Below are 13,796 nucleotides of genomic sequence, written 5' to 3'. Positions count from 1 at the left end.
TACATAGTTACATAGTAGATGAGGTTGGATGTAGACATTAGTCCATCAAGTCCAATCAGGATCCGCGACACCGCCTGGCCAGCCACCACAGCTACACTGTATTTGCAGGAGCATGCGCACATTGCCGACGTACACAACATCTCCTCGGGAGCCCGCGACACCGCACTCAACTTACTGGTCTTGCGCCTTCCCAACCCTCCAGCTTAGCTCTGCTGAGTATGCCATGTCATGTGACAGCGGGACAGTGCATGTGATGGCGGGGGAGTTAGGGGATTTTGCGGAGGGGGTCCTGCTAAAGCGGGGGGGGGGGGGGGAGTGGGTTCCCGATAGACGGGGGGGTCTGCAGGAAAAGGGGTTGGGGAGTTTGACCCGGGGTGCCGCGGGAGGCAGAGGGGGTCAGGGGTGCGGGGGATGAGGGTGGCTGCGGGGAGCCAGGAGCAGCCGGTAGGTAAAGAGCCCGCTGGGACAGGGGCGCACAGGAGTGGACGTGGCGGCACATGGCGGATCATAACCAACGGCGAATGCCTAAATTGCAGCGGCTCAGCGCCAACTCAAACCCACAGACAAAGTTGCGGGCAGATGCTAGTAATAGATACAGTCCTCTGATGTCTTCTGATCTGTATCACACATGGAAGGATTACAAGCAAAAAAATAAAATGGGCCACACTCCAAAATTAGAGAAAAGTGGTGGATGCTTGTATTCCATGATTGACTTTTCAGTACAATGTGAGTATAGTGCACAAGCAACAATGAATCATCCAGCCAGGGATAACCCAACACCCAGCGTGTGAATATTAATAAATATGAACAAAACATCAATCTAAAGTGACATCTTAAGTGCAGCAGAGACTCCATAAAGTGCAATGATCACAATAACTATAATGACAGGTGCAATAACCAGTCCGGACACAGCCTCACTTAAAGGGGGTTTCCAACATGTAGATAACCCATCTGCCGTGTAGCTGTGATGTCTCTTAAGATGTGTAACGTTACAGTCTCTGATTGTCACTGGTTTATCACATAAGTGCCCTCGCCCACAACTCCTCATCCTACGCCAGCACCATCTTTCTAAAGGGAATACACTAAGCAAAAAAAATGAAATTGTAAAATCTTATCCATTTTTTTTACGTTTATTTTTCTGATTCAATTATTTTTTTATTTTTTTTTTCCAGATTCTTTAAAAATTGGCTTCCTGAACACATTGAAAGAAAGTCCGGGAACATATCCTTTCTGTTTTCTGAACATTGCAACTTCTTATAACTCTTCAGTTGAAGCGTCCGAGGCTCGCGCGTGTACGGGAATACAAGTGGGAGGAGGGAGCCCTGGCTCATGGACAGAGTATACCCTGCTGTATTGTGCGGTGCAGGTTCTCCTTTTCTTAATGTTGGCACGTTGTATTCTGGGACTATTCTCAGATGCTGCAGTGATTTCCATTGGATCTGGATCAGTAAGATCCTTGATGGGATTATGTCTTTTTTTTTTCTTTTATGTAGATTGTGAGCCCCACAATGTACATTTTTCCCCCCCTATCAGTATGTCTTTTTGGAATATGGAATGGAAATCCATGCAAACACGGGGAGAAACGGGGATACAAACTCCTTGCAGATGGTTTTTTGCCCTTTGCAGGATTTGAACACCAGGACCCAGCACTGCAAGACTGCAGTGCTAACCACTGAGCCACCGTGTGGCCCCCTTTGATATGATTATATCTGACAGCAGAAGATGTTTCTTCACCGCCACACCCTGCAGTGTGGACATCATTCACACTAAGTCTTACATTTCTGGTTTCTCAGGATGGATTTTCCCATCTAGCATATTTGTATTTTACTTCTATCTAAAGGGGTTTTCTAGATTTGAGATCAGCTGGATATAGGGGAAAGGGCTTCAAACGCCCTTTGTAACAGGTCAAAGTTCAGTCCTTACATAATGAAAAATTCTGCAACTTTCTAATAGATGGTTTTACATTTTTCCTATTTTTTTCAAGATATCTATACCATTCTATTCAATGTTAGGAATCTGCCCAAGTCCTGCTCTAATCTAGTTCCTATATCCATGTTAGAAATACGATGTTCCATTCCCCATGATGTTCTTCTCCTTAACTCTTCGTTCACTGTGCTGGAAGTCTTCATCTGCTTCTTCACCCTCTGGTCTGTGGTGGGATTAACCGGATTCCACACGTTCCTGGTGTCTCTGAACCAGACAACCAATGAAGATGTGAGTTGTTTTTTATCATTCTTCCTAGTTCTGGTTATTCCCCTTCGCCCCCTCGCTGGGTACATTACAATATCCATTACTGTCCGGCCCCCTGACTACATGACCCTGACATCTCTTATTGCAGCTTTGTATTGCTATAGATCTATTTTATATCTTGATACAATTTGGTTTATACATATAAATAGAAAAATATATCAAACAAATATTGAACAATTGTAACAACCAACAATTCATGTCCTGTCCCTATCGAGATGTCTCCATCGACCAGATCTAAGGGGAATACACAAGATATACATAAGACAATCCTACCCCAACACAACCTATGTCTTCTATTACCTCCAATTATATCAAAGCCGAATATAAGACACTTTGTGATATATCTTATTAAAGAGATCTGTGTCAGTCTGGATCAGGCGCTCTTATGTCACGGCCCGCACCCTGTGGTCAGGCCTCATCGATGACATAGACACGTCAACTATGATGTCATAAGAGATTATTATATATAATAACCTTCCAGCACCCTTGTCTCCTCTCTCTCTCTTTCTCATCCATAGACTTCTATGTAACTTGGTCTGATAAGTAGAGAAGGAAAAGGATTTCTTAGATTAAGATCTATTACAAGGTTTCTTATATTGACATGTACTATTCATTTGCTTGAGGTGGAGTTCCACTTTTGCCAGATAATATTAGTGAGGGAGGATGAGATTACTATGAATGTATGGGATTAATAATTTGTGGGGTTGCGCTGATTGTATTAACTGCTTATAGTAGTCAGTGCCTCTTATGACGAGAACCAAAGTCAGAGACTGTAAGTTAATGAAGTCAAGTCAAGCGTTCATTTCCCCCTGGGACTGCTCTATACATCTTCTAGTGGTTGTGTCTGGTACTGCAGCTCCGCTCCGTCAGTCATATCGTATTGGTCCTGGTAAACTGTGATGGGGACATAGAGCCTGCCGGAGCCGTTTTAGTCAGCTGACTAATAAAATATATTGAATTATTCATTTTTTCCCCTTTAGATTAAAGGATCCTGGACTGGTAAAAACCGCGTACAGAACCCGTACAGCCATGGTAACCTCATGAAAAATTGTTGTGAGGTCTTATGTGGCCCGGTTCAACCAAGGTATTGTACATAAAATGAATCACCATTTATAACAAATGACATCATAAAATGTATTTAATCCGGAAGTGGGGTATTCACCAAATACAAAGGGTGCCACAATTTGCATGGGTCCAACTACCCAATGAGATCCAACACCAAAATTCTGTGTTAAGTTGCATAATAGGGGGCGCTCTCTGCATGGATTTGGTCACCTAAGATTGATCTCCATCATGTACCATGTGATCTGTATAGATGTCTATGCAGAGAGCTCCCTCTAGTGGTGGCTGTGAGTAGCTAATATAACTGATTGTTCGCACAGGAGAATCACTGCCATTGTATTCATATTATACAAGCTAACAATTGCTGTATCGGTGCTGTGTACACCGGAAGCTTACCCTGACCAATAGTCTAATGTACCAGTATATTTGCAGGGGGTTCAGCAGCTGGGACACCCCCATGATCCAGTCTCTCACCATTGGAATGAATGGACTTGATGAATATTTCCCTTGACTTTTTGAACGACTTCACATCTCGGCCTCTCCTGCAGACACGTCTTATACTGTCTAATATAAGGAGATATCGCATTACCTTTAGATATAGTTCATGATAAGCAGTGCACATAGTTTCCCTGTTATCCCGACTCTACGTTTCCAAGTAGATGGGAGATTTACATCTTGTGTGCAGGAGAGTTGATTGGCGCCCTGTAATCACTTGTAGGGTGACGGTTTCTAGTCCTAATAAATCTCATTGCACAGAGATGAATGAAACGTCACATCTGAGCCAACCTTCCCCGAAACTCTAAAAGCCTATTCTTTACACAAGATCTCTACATGCAATAATCCAGACAATTCTCTCCTTCTCTGCAGTGTGCTGGATAGGAGAGGGATCCTTCAAGAGCCAATGAGTCTTCCGGGACAGTCTGAGCAAGAAAACAGCAGTACACAGCGAGATTCTGTAAGTGTTCTTATAAAGTATTAAAGCAGCGAGAAAACTGTAATTATGTCTCAGATACTAAACCATCAGGAGATCACAGATACGAGGGGCCGGGGAGGAACCATGTACTATACGAGTATAACCTGGGAACATACTGTATATAATTATATATGTACAGCTGGTATATACTATACATCTTCTTGTATATAGTGATATAGATCATGATGGTATAACCTGGGTATATACTGTATATAATTATATATATATACAGCTGGTATATATTATACATCTTTTTATATATAGTGATATGGACCATGCTGGTATAACCTGGGCATATCTCTCTATATTATAAAAATGAATTTCTGTCTGTCTGTCTGTCTATCTGTCCTCTATTGCAAACCAAACGACTGTACCAATGTTCACCAAATCTGATACAGAGATACTTCAGGTATCGGCAAGGTTTAAGATGTACCATTGCTGAGATACAGCCTTCCAAACACAATCCCCCCCCCCCCCCTTAGTCAATACAAACCTGCAAATCTTTCACTCATATTCCAACTGCAATACACACGGTCACTCCACATGCACAATCCAAACTGAGATACAAACATCGGAGGATTAGATACACAGATCAGCACACAGTATCACACGCCAGAGGATTAGATACACACGTCTGCACACAGTCCCACACACCAGAGGATTAAATACGCGCGTCTGCACACAGTTCCACACACTGAAGGATTAGATACGTGCGACTGCACACGGTTCCACATGCCAAAGGATTAGATACACGCATCTGCACACAGTACCACACGCTGGGGGATTGGATACATGCGTCTGCACACAGTACCACACGCCGGGGGATTGGATACATGCATCTGCACACAGTACCACACGGCGGGGTATTGGATACATGTGTCTGCACACAGTACCACACGCCGGGGGATTGGATATATGTGTCTGCACACAGTACCACATGCCATAGGATTAGATACACGCGTCTGCACACGGTTCCACACACTAGAGCATAAGATAAGCACGTCTGCACACAGTACCACATGCCGTAGGATTAGATACACGTGTCTACACACAGTTCCACCCGTCGTAGGATTAGATACGCGCCTCTTCACACAATACCACACTTTGGAGGATTAGATACATGTGTCTGCACACAGTACCACACTTTGGAGGATTAGATACATGTCTCTGCACACAGTACCACAAGCCAGAGAATTAGATACGCGTCTCAGCACACAGTACCACACTGGGGAGGATTAGATAGGCGCGTCTGCACACAGTAACACATGCCAGAGGATTAGATACGCACGTCTGCACACAGTTCTACACGCCAGAGGATTACACACATGCGTCTACACACAGTTCCACACGCTGTAGGATTAGATACACGCCACTGCACACAATACCACACGGGGAGGATTAGATATGTGCATCTGCACATAGTACCACACGACCGAGGGTTAGATATGCGCCTCTCCACACAATACCACATGCCGGAGGATTAGTTATGCACCACTGTACACAATACCACATAGGTGAGGATTAGATACCTGCGTCTGCACACAGTACCATATGGGGCAGGATTAGATACATGCTTCTGCACACAATACCACACGCCAGAGAATTACATACGCATCTCAGCACACAGTACCACATGCCAGAGGATTAGATATGCACATCTGCACATAGTACCACATGCCGTAAAATTAGATACGCACGTCTGCACACAGTTTCACTTGCTGGAGGATTAGATACGCACCTCTTCACACAATACCACACGCCAGAGGATTAGATACACTCATCTGCTCACAGTACCACACCAACAAGGATTAGATACTTGCGTCTAAACACTGTACTACATGGGGAAGGATTAGATACAGCTTTACTCCAGGTATCCATAACAACTGATCACAGGTTTTTCGCTGATATCCAAAATGAGATACACATAATTACAAGACGCTTATGGACATACACACAAACCACATACAACATACACCAGTGCAAAATTGGACAATTCTTATGGGGCCACTACAGGTGGGGTGACGGCAGTGGTGTGACGGCAGTGGAGTTAGGGGATTTTGCGGAGGGGGCCCTGCTAAAGAGGGGGGGGGGGGGGCATAGGAGGGGGGTCTGCAGGAAAAGGGTGGTGGGGAGTTTGACCCAGGGTGCCGTGGGAGGGAGAGGGGGTGCAGGGGACGAGGGTGGTTGCGGGGAGCCAGGAGCAGCCGGTAGGTAAAGAGCCCACGGGGACAGGCGAAGAGCAAATGGGACAGCGGCGTGCAGGAGTGGACGTGGCAGCACACGGCGGATCATAACCAACAGCGATTGCCTAAATATCAGCGGCTCAGCGCCAACTCAAACCCACAGACAAAGTCACGGGCAGATGCTAGTAATATATATGTACAGCTGGTATAACCTGGGCATCACCATCTTTGCTCATATCTTTCTAGGTGGCTTCTGTTCCATTGATGCCTACCGAATCTCCTGCCCCTTCACCCCCAGAAGTCCAATCAGATCCCAACGCCCTGGAAATGGCTGTTCAGATCCCCAAAGAATCAGATGAAAAGCAGGAGACAGAAAAGTAGATTGAATTCTCACTCAATGAAAGAGGATAACGTAACAACTTCATGGAATACCGGGGAAAGTGACAGCTGGCCCTCTACGCCATTTTTCTTTAGTATTTGCTTGTGTTAATTATGAAGGTGACGTCTTGTGAGATGGAGATTCATCTTTATCGGTCTGGAAAAAAAGTGCTCAATGAAAAAAAAAAAAAAGAGAAAATACAAAATATAAAGACTTGAGGTGCTAGTCAACCATGCCAATGACATAACCTGTGAGTGCTACGTAGTAGGAAGCCGGCCTGACCAGGCTGCCGGCCAGCGTCATGTCTCCACTATGGGAGCTGGTTCTTCAAACTTTAGCCTACAATCGTATTATGCATCCCCTGGACGAACTGAGGACAATCTCTTATCAGGACTAAGAAGGACATTATGGGGTCTGTCTAAAGGGGCAACTATGTGTCACGCGATTGGCACCTTACCTAAAAAATATGCATTGCTTTTTATTTTATTCGCCATGCCTAAGACTGGAAGGACGAAGCTTCTGGTAAAGCCGAAATCTTGTCTGCACTTCTTCCGGCCACAAGCAATTTGTGAATAAGTCATTGTGATGACATGGACTCCTCTGATTTCAGTTCTATGATCCCAAAAACAGATGACCCCGTATTATTTGATTCTCCAAAGTCGTAGTCCTAGCGCACCGCCCCCTCCCCCGCTGCATTGACCAGTCATGACGTAGATGTTTGTCCATGTGGTGTAAGGTCATTCCTCTTCATATCCAACTCATCCATTTCCAAACTGTAGATTTTGTGGTCTTGCAATTAACATGACGATAGTTCGGGGGGCTCAGTAGGAGCCGCCATATGTCTAATTTTTTATTTTTTTTTTGTAATTTTCGAGGGCATTTTGGAAGGTCTTCTTCTGAAGTGCAAATAATTTATTGCTGCTGCTCTACGATTCCTATTTTATGACTATACAGAGTGTTAAAATATTGGAAGAATTTTTTAAAAAAATAACTTATTTGTTTATAGAATTTTTTTTTTTTTTATTTAATTTTTTGGCACACCCAGTAGATTAGATTCATGGACAAGATTCAAGGTTGTGTTGCTTGCCTATTGATTTCCCATGAATGAAAAATAAAATACAATAAAATATTTTCATTTCGGGAGAGTTAAATGTTCTCCCTGTCACCTCCTCATGTACCGGACCTTGCAGCAGTCTCCTCTTTTATGGAGTGTCCTCGAGGATGAACGTATAAATCCATTGGTTTTATTCCAAATGACTGGCCGTATCTCTACCTGGCATTGACAGTACCCATCGTCGCAGATGATCCATTCATAAGTTCACTTCCATAGCTCTGTTCATCCTTGGGATTGGCTTGTTCAGTCTTGAAACCCCTATAAATGGTTTATTCTCATGTATAGCTCCACCTAGGAGGAACTTTTTATAACTGTATAGGGAGACCTATAGGCAACAATTGATTAAATAACAATTGTAACTACAGATTTGGCCATTGAAGTCTGATTCTAAAGTTAGGATTCAGAATATAGGGTTCAGGGTGCTCACATACTCTTGAAGGAGGGGCTGGACTCTTACTTTTGAGGGAAGGGCCAGGCTCTTATTCTTGAGGGAGGAGCTGAGTTCTTATTCTTGAGGGAGGGGCCGGGCTCTTACTTTTGAGGGAAGGGCTGGGATCTTATTCTTGAGGGAGGAGCTGAGCTCTTATTCTTGAGGGAGGGGCCGGGCTCTTACTTTTGAGGGAAGGGCCGGGCTCTTATTCGTGAGGGAGTGGCTGGGCTCTTATTCGTGAGGGAGGGTCCCGGTCTCTTATTCTTGAGGGAGGGGACAGACTCTTATTCTTGAGGGAGGGGCCGGGCTCTTACTTTTGAGGGAAGGGCCGGGCTCTTATTCGTGAGGGAGTGGCTGGGCTCTTATTCGTGAGGGAGGGTCCCGGTCTCTTATTCTTGAGGGAGGGGACAGACTCTTATTCTTGAGGGAGGGGATGGACTCTTTCTCTAGAGGGAGGGACTGGACTTATTCTTAAGGGAGGGGCAGTACTCTTACTCTTGAGGGAGAGGCTGGGCCCCTATTTTTTAGGAAGGGACCGTACTTTTATTCTTGAGGGAGGATATGGACTCTTTCTCTAGAGGGAGGGACTGGACTCTTATTCTTGAGGGAGGAGATGGACTCTTTCTCTATAGGGAGGAACTGGACTCTTATTCTTGAGGGAGGGGCCGGACTCTTATTCTTGAGGAAGGGGACAGGCTCTTATTCTTGAGGGAGGGGCCAGACGATTTCACTAGATGGAGGGGCCGGACTCTTATTCTTGAGGGAGGTGCTTTACTGCTTCACTTAAGACTGTCATATGGTTGAAAAGACTTGAAAATAAGAACTTTGGGAGTCTTTGCCATCAGCACAGTTGCATCTCCCTGACCAATGACCAATGTCTGACGTGTAGTCCTTAAAGGGGAAACTGTCCCATTGTACATGTAGTTTTATATGCAAGCAGCAGGAGGAGCTGAGCAGAGTGATATATAGTTTTATGTAAAACCTTTCAGTAGAATTTGCAACTGATTGAAATCTCTGTCCATTCTGTGCTCAGGAGTCCAGTGGGCGGTACTAATAAGTGATTGACAGCTGTGCCTGTATGCATGCTCATACATGATAGGGTGCAAATCACTAGGTAGGACCACTCACTGGACTTCTATGTATGGAAATAGCAGGGATTTCAAGGTTCTCTCATAGTGTAGGACATCATAGTGATTTTGTGACCTTGGTACCTTGCAGTACAGTTTTGCTGAAGCTGTAGGATGCATAAAACTGTATAGGTTATATATACCCACGGTTTGATGGTCAAGTTGATATTCAGCCCTAGCCTTTAAGGGCTTGTCCAAGATTAGAAACCCTTGTCTACAGGTTATTTGTTGTATTGCAATTTCACTGCAACTGTTTTGAAGTGGATGGGATAGTTCTGCAATACCAGACAAAACCTGTGAACAGATGTGGCGCTGTTTGTGCCATGTTTTTCCAGTTTTGGACAACCAGTTTAAAAATTCTACTGCCATGATAAATCATGTACTATAGCAGAATTGTTTTTATTGGCAACATATGGTAAGTGTGAGACTGATGGCGGTAATATCTCTGCTCAGCTTGATCTCATGTAGGATACCAAGTTGTTATTCCATATTACTTCTGAGAGTTGTAGACACATGGTAGCAGAGAATCAGCTCTTATGATCTAGGATTACGATATCCCTGTAGATCATAGGATCACCCCAGCCCCATAATTTTGTGAACCAATCAGGGTCTCCGACATGTCAGAGGTTAAGTATAGGTGGAGTTCCCATTCACAGGGTACATTCACATTTGAGCCCCACTATAGCTTTAGATATAATCTATAGGTTTTTGCATGTACTTTGGATCCTGAGTAGGTATTATACTCCAGAGCTGAATTCACAGTTCTGCTGTATGCAGTTTAAAGAAGCACCTGGGGGGAAAAAAATAAATTATTGTCCTATTCTGATCAATTGTACTCTGAGATTTGCTATGGAGATATTTGCTTTGTAACTTGCAGAATTGTGAATACAGCTCTGGAGTATAATGCTTGGTTTACAGGAATTGTCCAGAAATAAGAATGCTAATATACAGAATATCCATAACTCACCGGTCACCTCTTGCTTCATTCTGGTGGTCACCGACGATCTTTATCACCGGGGGCCAGTATTTGGCTCCAGGGGCCACGTCCTCGCTGCAGCAAGATCAAGACTGCAAGGGACCGCCACAGTTTTGCGTTAATTGGTGAGCCATGGCAATTTATATATCATGCTATATGAAAAAATTTTTGGACAACCTCTTGTGACGTGAATGGTGTTGAGGAGTGACTGTGCCGTATGTCCATTATGATAGGTCTACATCTGTGTCTATGGCCGGTTTACCCTAAAGATACTTTGCCACTTTATATCAGAGTCAAAGCCAATAGACTGGTCCAATTCCCGACTTCCCGAAATTGATAAATTTTTCATGGTCTCCCCATTTATCCTGCCTGTTGTCGTATGCATCTAATGCTGGTTCTAAACTATATATGACACCCCAAAAACCCTAGCTCCTCCTCCTCATCATGGCATCCATAACGTGTAGGACACATCGGTCCTGCGAGACTCTGATTCCTGCTGGTGGGAAGCCTTGTTTTTGTTCCTTCTCTCAGGTATTAAGTTCCATGAGTTGATCTTGAACATTTATGGAGCACTTTTGTTCAGGTTTCTCTCCCGCATCTTTGGGGGGTGTGAAGTGACTATAAAGCATTCTGCTTCCCGATGTCCCATCCCAGTCCACTCAGTACGTCATGACCTGAAAGGATAAGGGCTCTGTAAGACTATCAATTCTGTACGTTCATATATTCATCCATTGCAAAAACTGCTACTGGCCGTAATTCTGAAACCGTTGAAACGATCGTACGATAACAGCAAAAAGCTATTTTATTGACTGAATAAAGAAAATAGCCATAAACAAGGCGTCTGCGGCTCCGTCATTCTGCATTGCATGTCTTCTTGTAATAAAATTCTGGGGGATATTTGGTGACAGAAGTTTCTTTATCCATAAATGGGCAGCAAATAAGAGGTAGAGAGGAGAGAACTGATGCTTTATGAAGTTTTCCAAAAACTTCACATTCAGCAGAACCAGAAGTTTTAGGGGTTTGCCAACCAAGAATCACTATTGCACTCTTAAGTTCTCTTCCGACTCCAGAGTATAATATTTGGAAGAACAAGGGGTGCCGAGACATAGTCTCACTTTTCCTGAATTTCTTTGAGATCCTTTTCAGGCATCTTCTGACCTCCTGGGTGACTTTATTCCAGACTTCTGCACACACGTGGGGTCTGCTGATGTCATGACACTTGTATCAAAGCATCATGATGTTAGTGCACCCCATGTGACTCAAACACAGGTCTCAGCGATCCCCCGTGGCCCATGACCTCAACTATTAGGATATAAGATGACCAAAGAGTCATGATTTCTGGCCGTGGGCCTACGATGTCACCAGGAGACCAGAAGACTCTGAAGGAACTCTGGACACTATGATGGAGCCCAAAAGAAGTGAAGAGGTGAAGAAGGGGGGGGGGGGGGGAGTATCAGTGTTTTAGGGTTGAGCCAATCTTGAGATTTCAGGATTGATTTTAAAATCCGATGTCCGATCATTTTCCAGCCGATCAAGATCGTGAAATTTGCTCGATTGCCAATCGGGATCCAATCTTTCCCGATCGCTCAACCCTAGCCAATGTTTCTCTATGGGAAAAGTCACTTTTAGGTTTGAGCCGATCTTGAAATTTCAAAATCCGATTTCCGATCGTTTTACAGCTGATCACAATCGTAAAATTTGCTTGATCGCCAATCGTAATCCAATCTTTTCCGATCTGACCCGATCGGTCAACCCTAGTGTTTATTATTTTTTTTACTAGTACTAGTCTAGTACTAAATCTTACATGTCTTATATTTCAAAGACAGAGAAAAAACACAATGCAAATTAAAAAAGGAAAAAGCTATAATATGGGAATCTCGGCTCCGCAAGATTAAAAATGTTAAATATTTTCCTTAATTTTATGATGTAAGAAAGGTGCAAGGATGAAAACTGCGCCCAAACTTGCAATGATAATTGAAAGGCTCTGGGTCCAAAACTCGCAACACAAGTCACTTTGAATCTGCCACATGGTGTGTTTCGAGTGGCGTCTCCTTATGACATCATCAGTGCCTATGCCTTTCGAACAACTCTTCATTCGTCTTCACTCTTTAAGGGAAACCATTTCTGTTACTTGTCACACTGGAGACCTTTCCTGCTGCGGACATGTAATCATTTTGCCATGTTATAGGTTTTCAAATGATTTTTCCCAGCAGAGCTCAGTAGGGGGCGCTGCATGCAAACAAGCTCTGGGAGGAATATGACATGTTTCTATTGATTTTCTTATCTTATTCTCTTAATATAGAATTCAAGATGCAGAACTTGCCAGGAATCCCCTCACATATTACATGTACAATGGCCCAGAATAGAATCTGTTTGGACTGGAAACAACTAGCTGTCATCCATAAATTTCTAGGAGGAATAACAGCACAATGCAAGTTTTTGAAAAAGAAGTTCTGGAATTGTTATAGGAATCCTAATGGGCTAAAAAAAAAATAATAATAATAATAATAATGGGAACTTGCCACCAGAAATATATATTTATTTTCTTTATTAGTATTTATTTTTATTTTTTTAATTTTGTGGAGTTTTTGGGGAAACTGTCATGGCTCCTAGGAACCTATCTATAAAACATAGTGTATAGCACTGTCAGGACTCCTAGGAACCTATCTATAAAACATAGTGTAGAACACTGACAGGACTCCTAGGAACCTATCTATAAAACATAGTGTATGACACTGTCAGGGCTCCTAGGAACCTATCTATAAAACATAGTGTATGACACTGTCAGGGCTCCTAGGAACCTATCTATAAAACATAGTGTATGACACTGTCAGGGCTCCTAGGAACCTATCTATAAAACATAGTGTATGACACTGTCAGGGCTCCTAGGAACCTATCTATAAAACATAGTGTATGACACTGTCAGGGCTCCTAGGAACCTATCTATAAAACATAGTGTATGACACTGTCAGGTCTCCTAGGAACCTAGCTATAAAACATAGTGTATAACACTGTCAGGGCTCCTAGTAACCTATCTATAAAACATAGTGTATAACACTGTCAGGGCTCCTAGGAACCTATCTATAAACATAGTGTATGACACTGTCAGGACTCCTAGGAACCCATCTACACTGACAAGCAAAAAGGTAACACTAATCTGTTATAAATAATAGTTCCTCTTTGTTTATAAGAAGGGGAACGATTATGAGGAGGGTGGGTAGAACTTAATTGGGGCTTTTTAATGGTAACTATTGTTTATAAGGAGAAAATATTTGAAGGGGCTTATTATTTTTAATATTTCC

General features: G+C 43.3%; 1 protein-coding gene and 1 long non-coding RNA gene across 2 annotated transcripts in view; one reads left to right on the top strand and one right to left on the bottom strand.

Moving 5' to 3' along the window:
* Positions 1 to 7,040, top strand: part of ZDHHC9 (zDHHC palmitoyltransferase 9) — a 53,362-nt gene extending 46,322 nt beyond the window's left edge. The window contains exons 6-10 of the mRNA XM_075258834.1: positions 1,173 to 1,221; positions 2,112 to 2,214; positions 3,231 to 3,334; positions 4,180 to 4,267; positions 6,715 to 7,040. Coding sequence (XP_075114935.1) covers positions 1,173 to 1,221; positions 2,112 to 2,214; positions 3,231 to 3,334; positions 4,180 to 4,267; positions 6,715 to 6,849 — 479 coding nt within the window. The 3' untranslated portion in view covers positions 6,850 to 7,040. The remainder of the gene's footprint in view (positions 1 to 1,172; positions 1,222 to 2,111; positions 2,215 to 3,230; positions 3,335 to 4,179; positions 4,268 to 6,714) is intronic.
* The window catches only part of LOC142184122 (uncharacterized), a 437,945-nt gene that overhangs the window by 344,057 nt on the left and 80,092 nt on the right, over positions 1 to 13,796 (bottom strand). The gene's annotated exons all lie outside the window — the stretch shown is intronic.

This window comes from Leptodactylus fuscus, chromosome 11 (genome assembly GCF_031893055.1).
Source record: "Leptodactylus fuscus isolate aLepFus1 chromosome 11, aLepFus1.hap2, whole genome shotgun sequence".
NCBI lineage: Eukaryota > Metazoa > Chordata > Amphibia > Anura > Leptodactylidae > Leptodactylus > Leptodactylus fuscus.
This window is presented reverse-complemented; position numbering and strand designations above follow the sequence as displayed.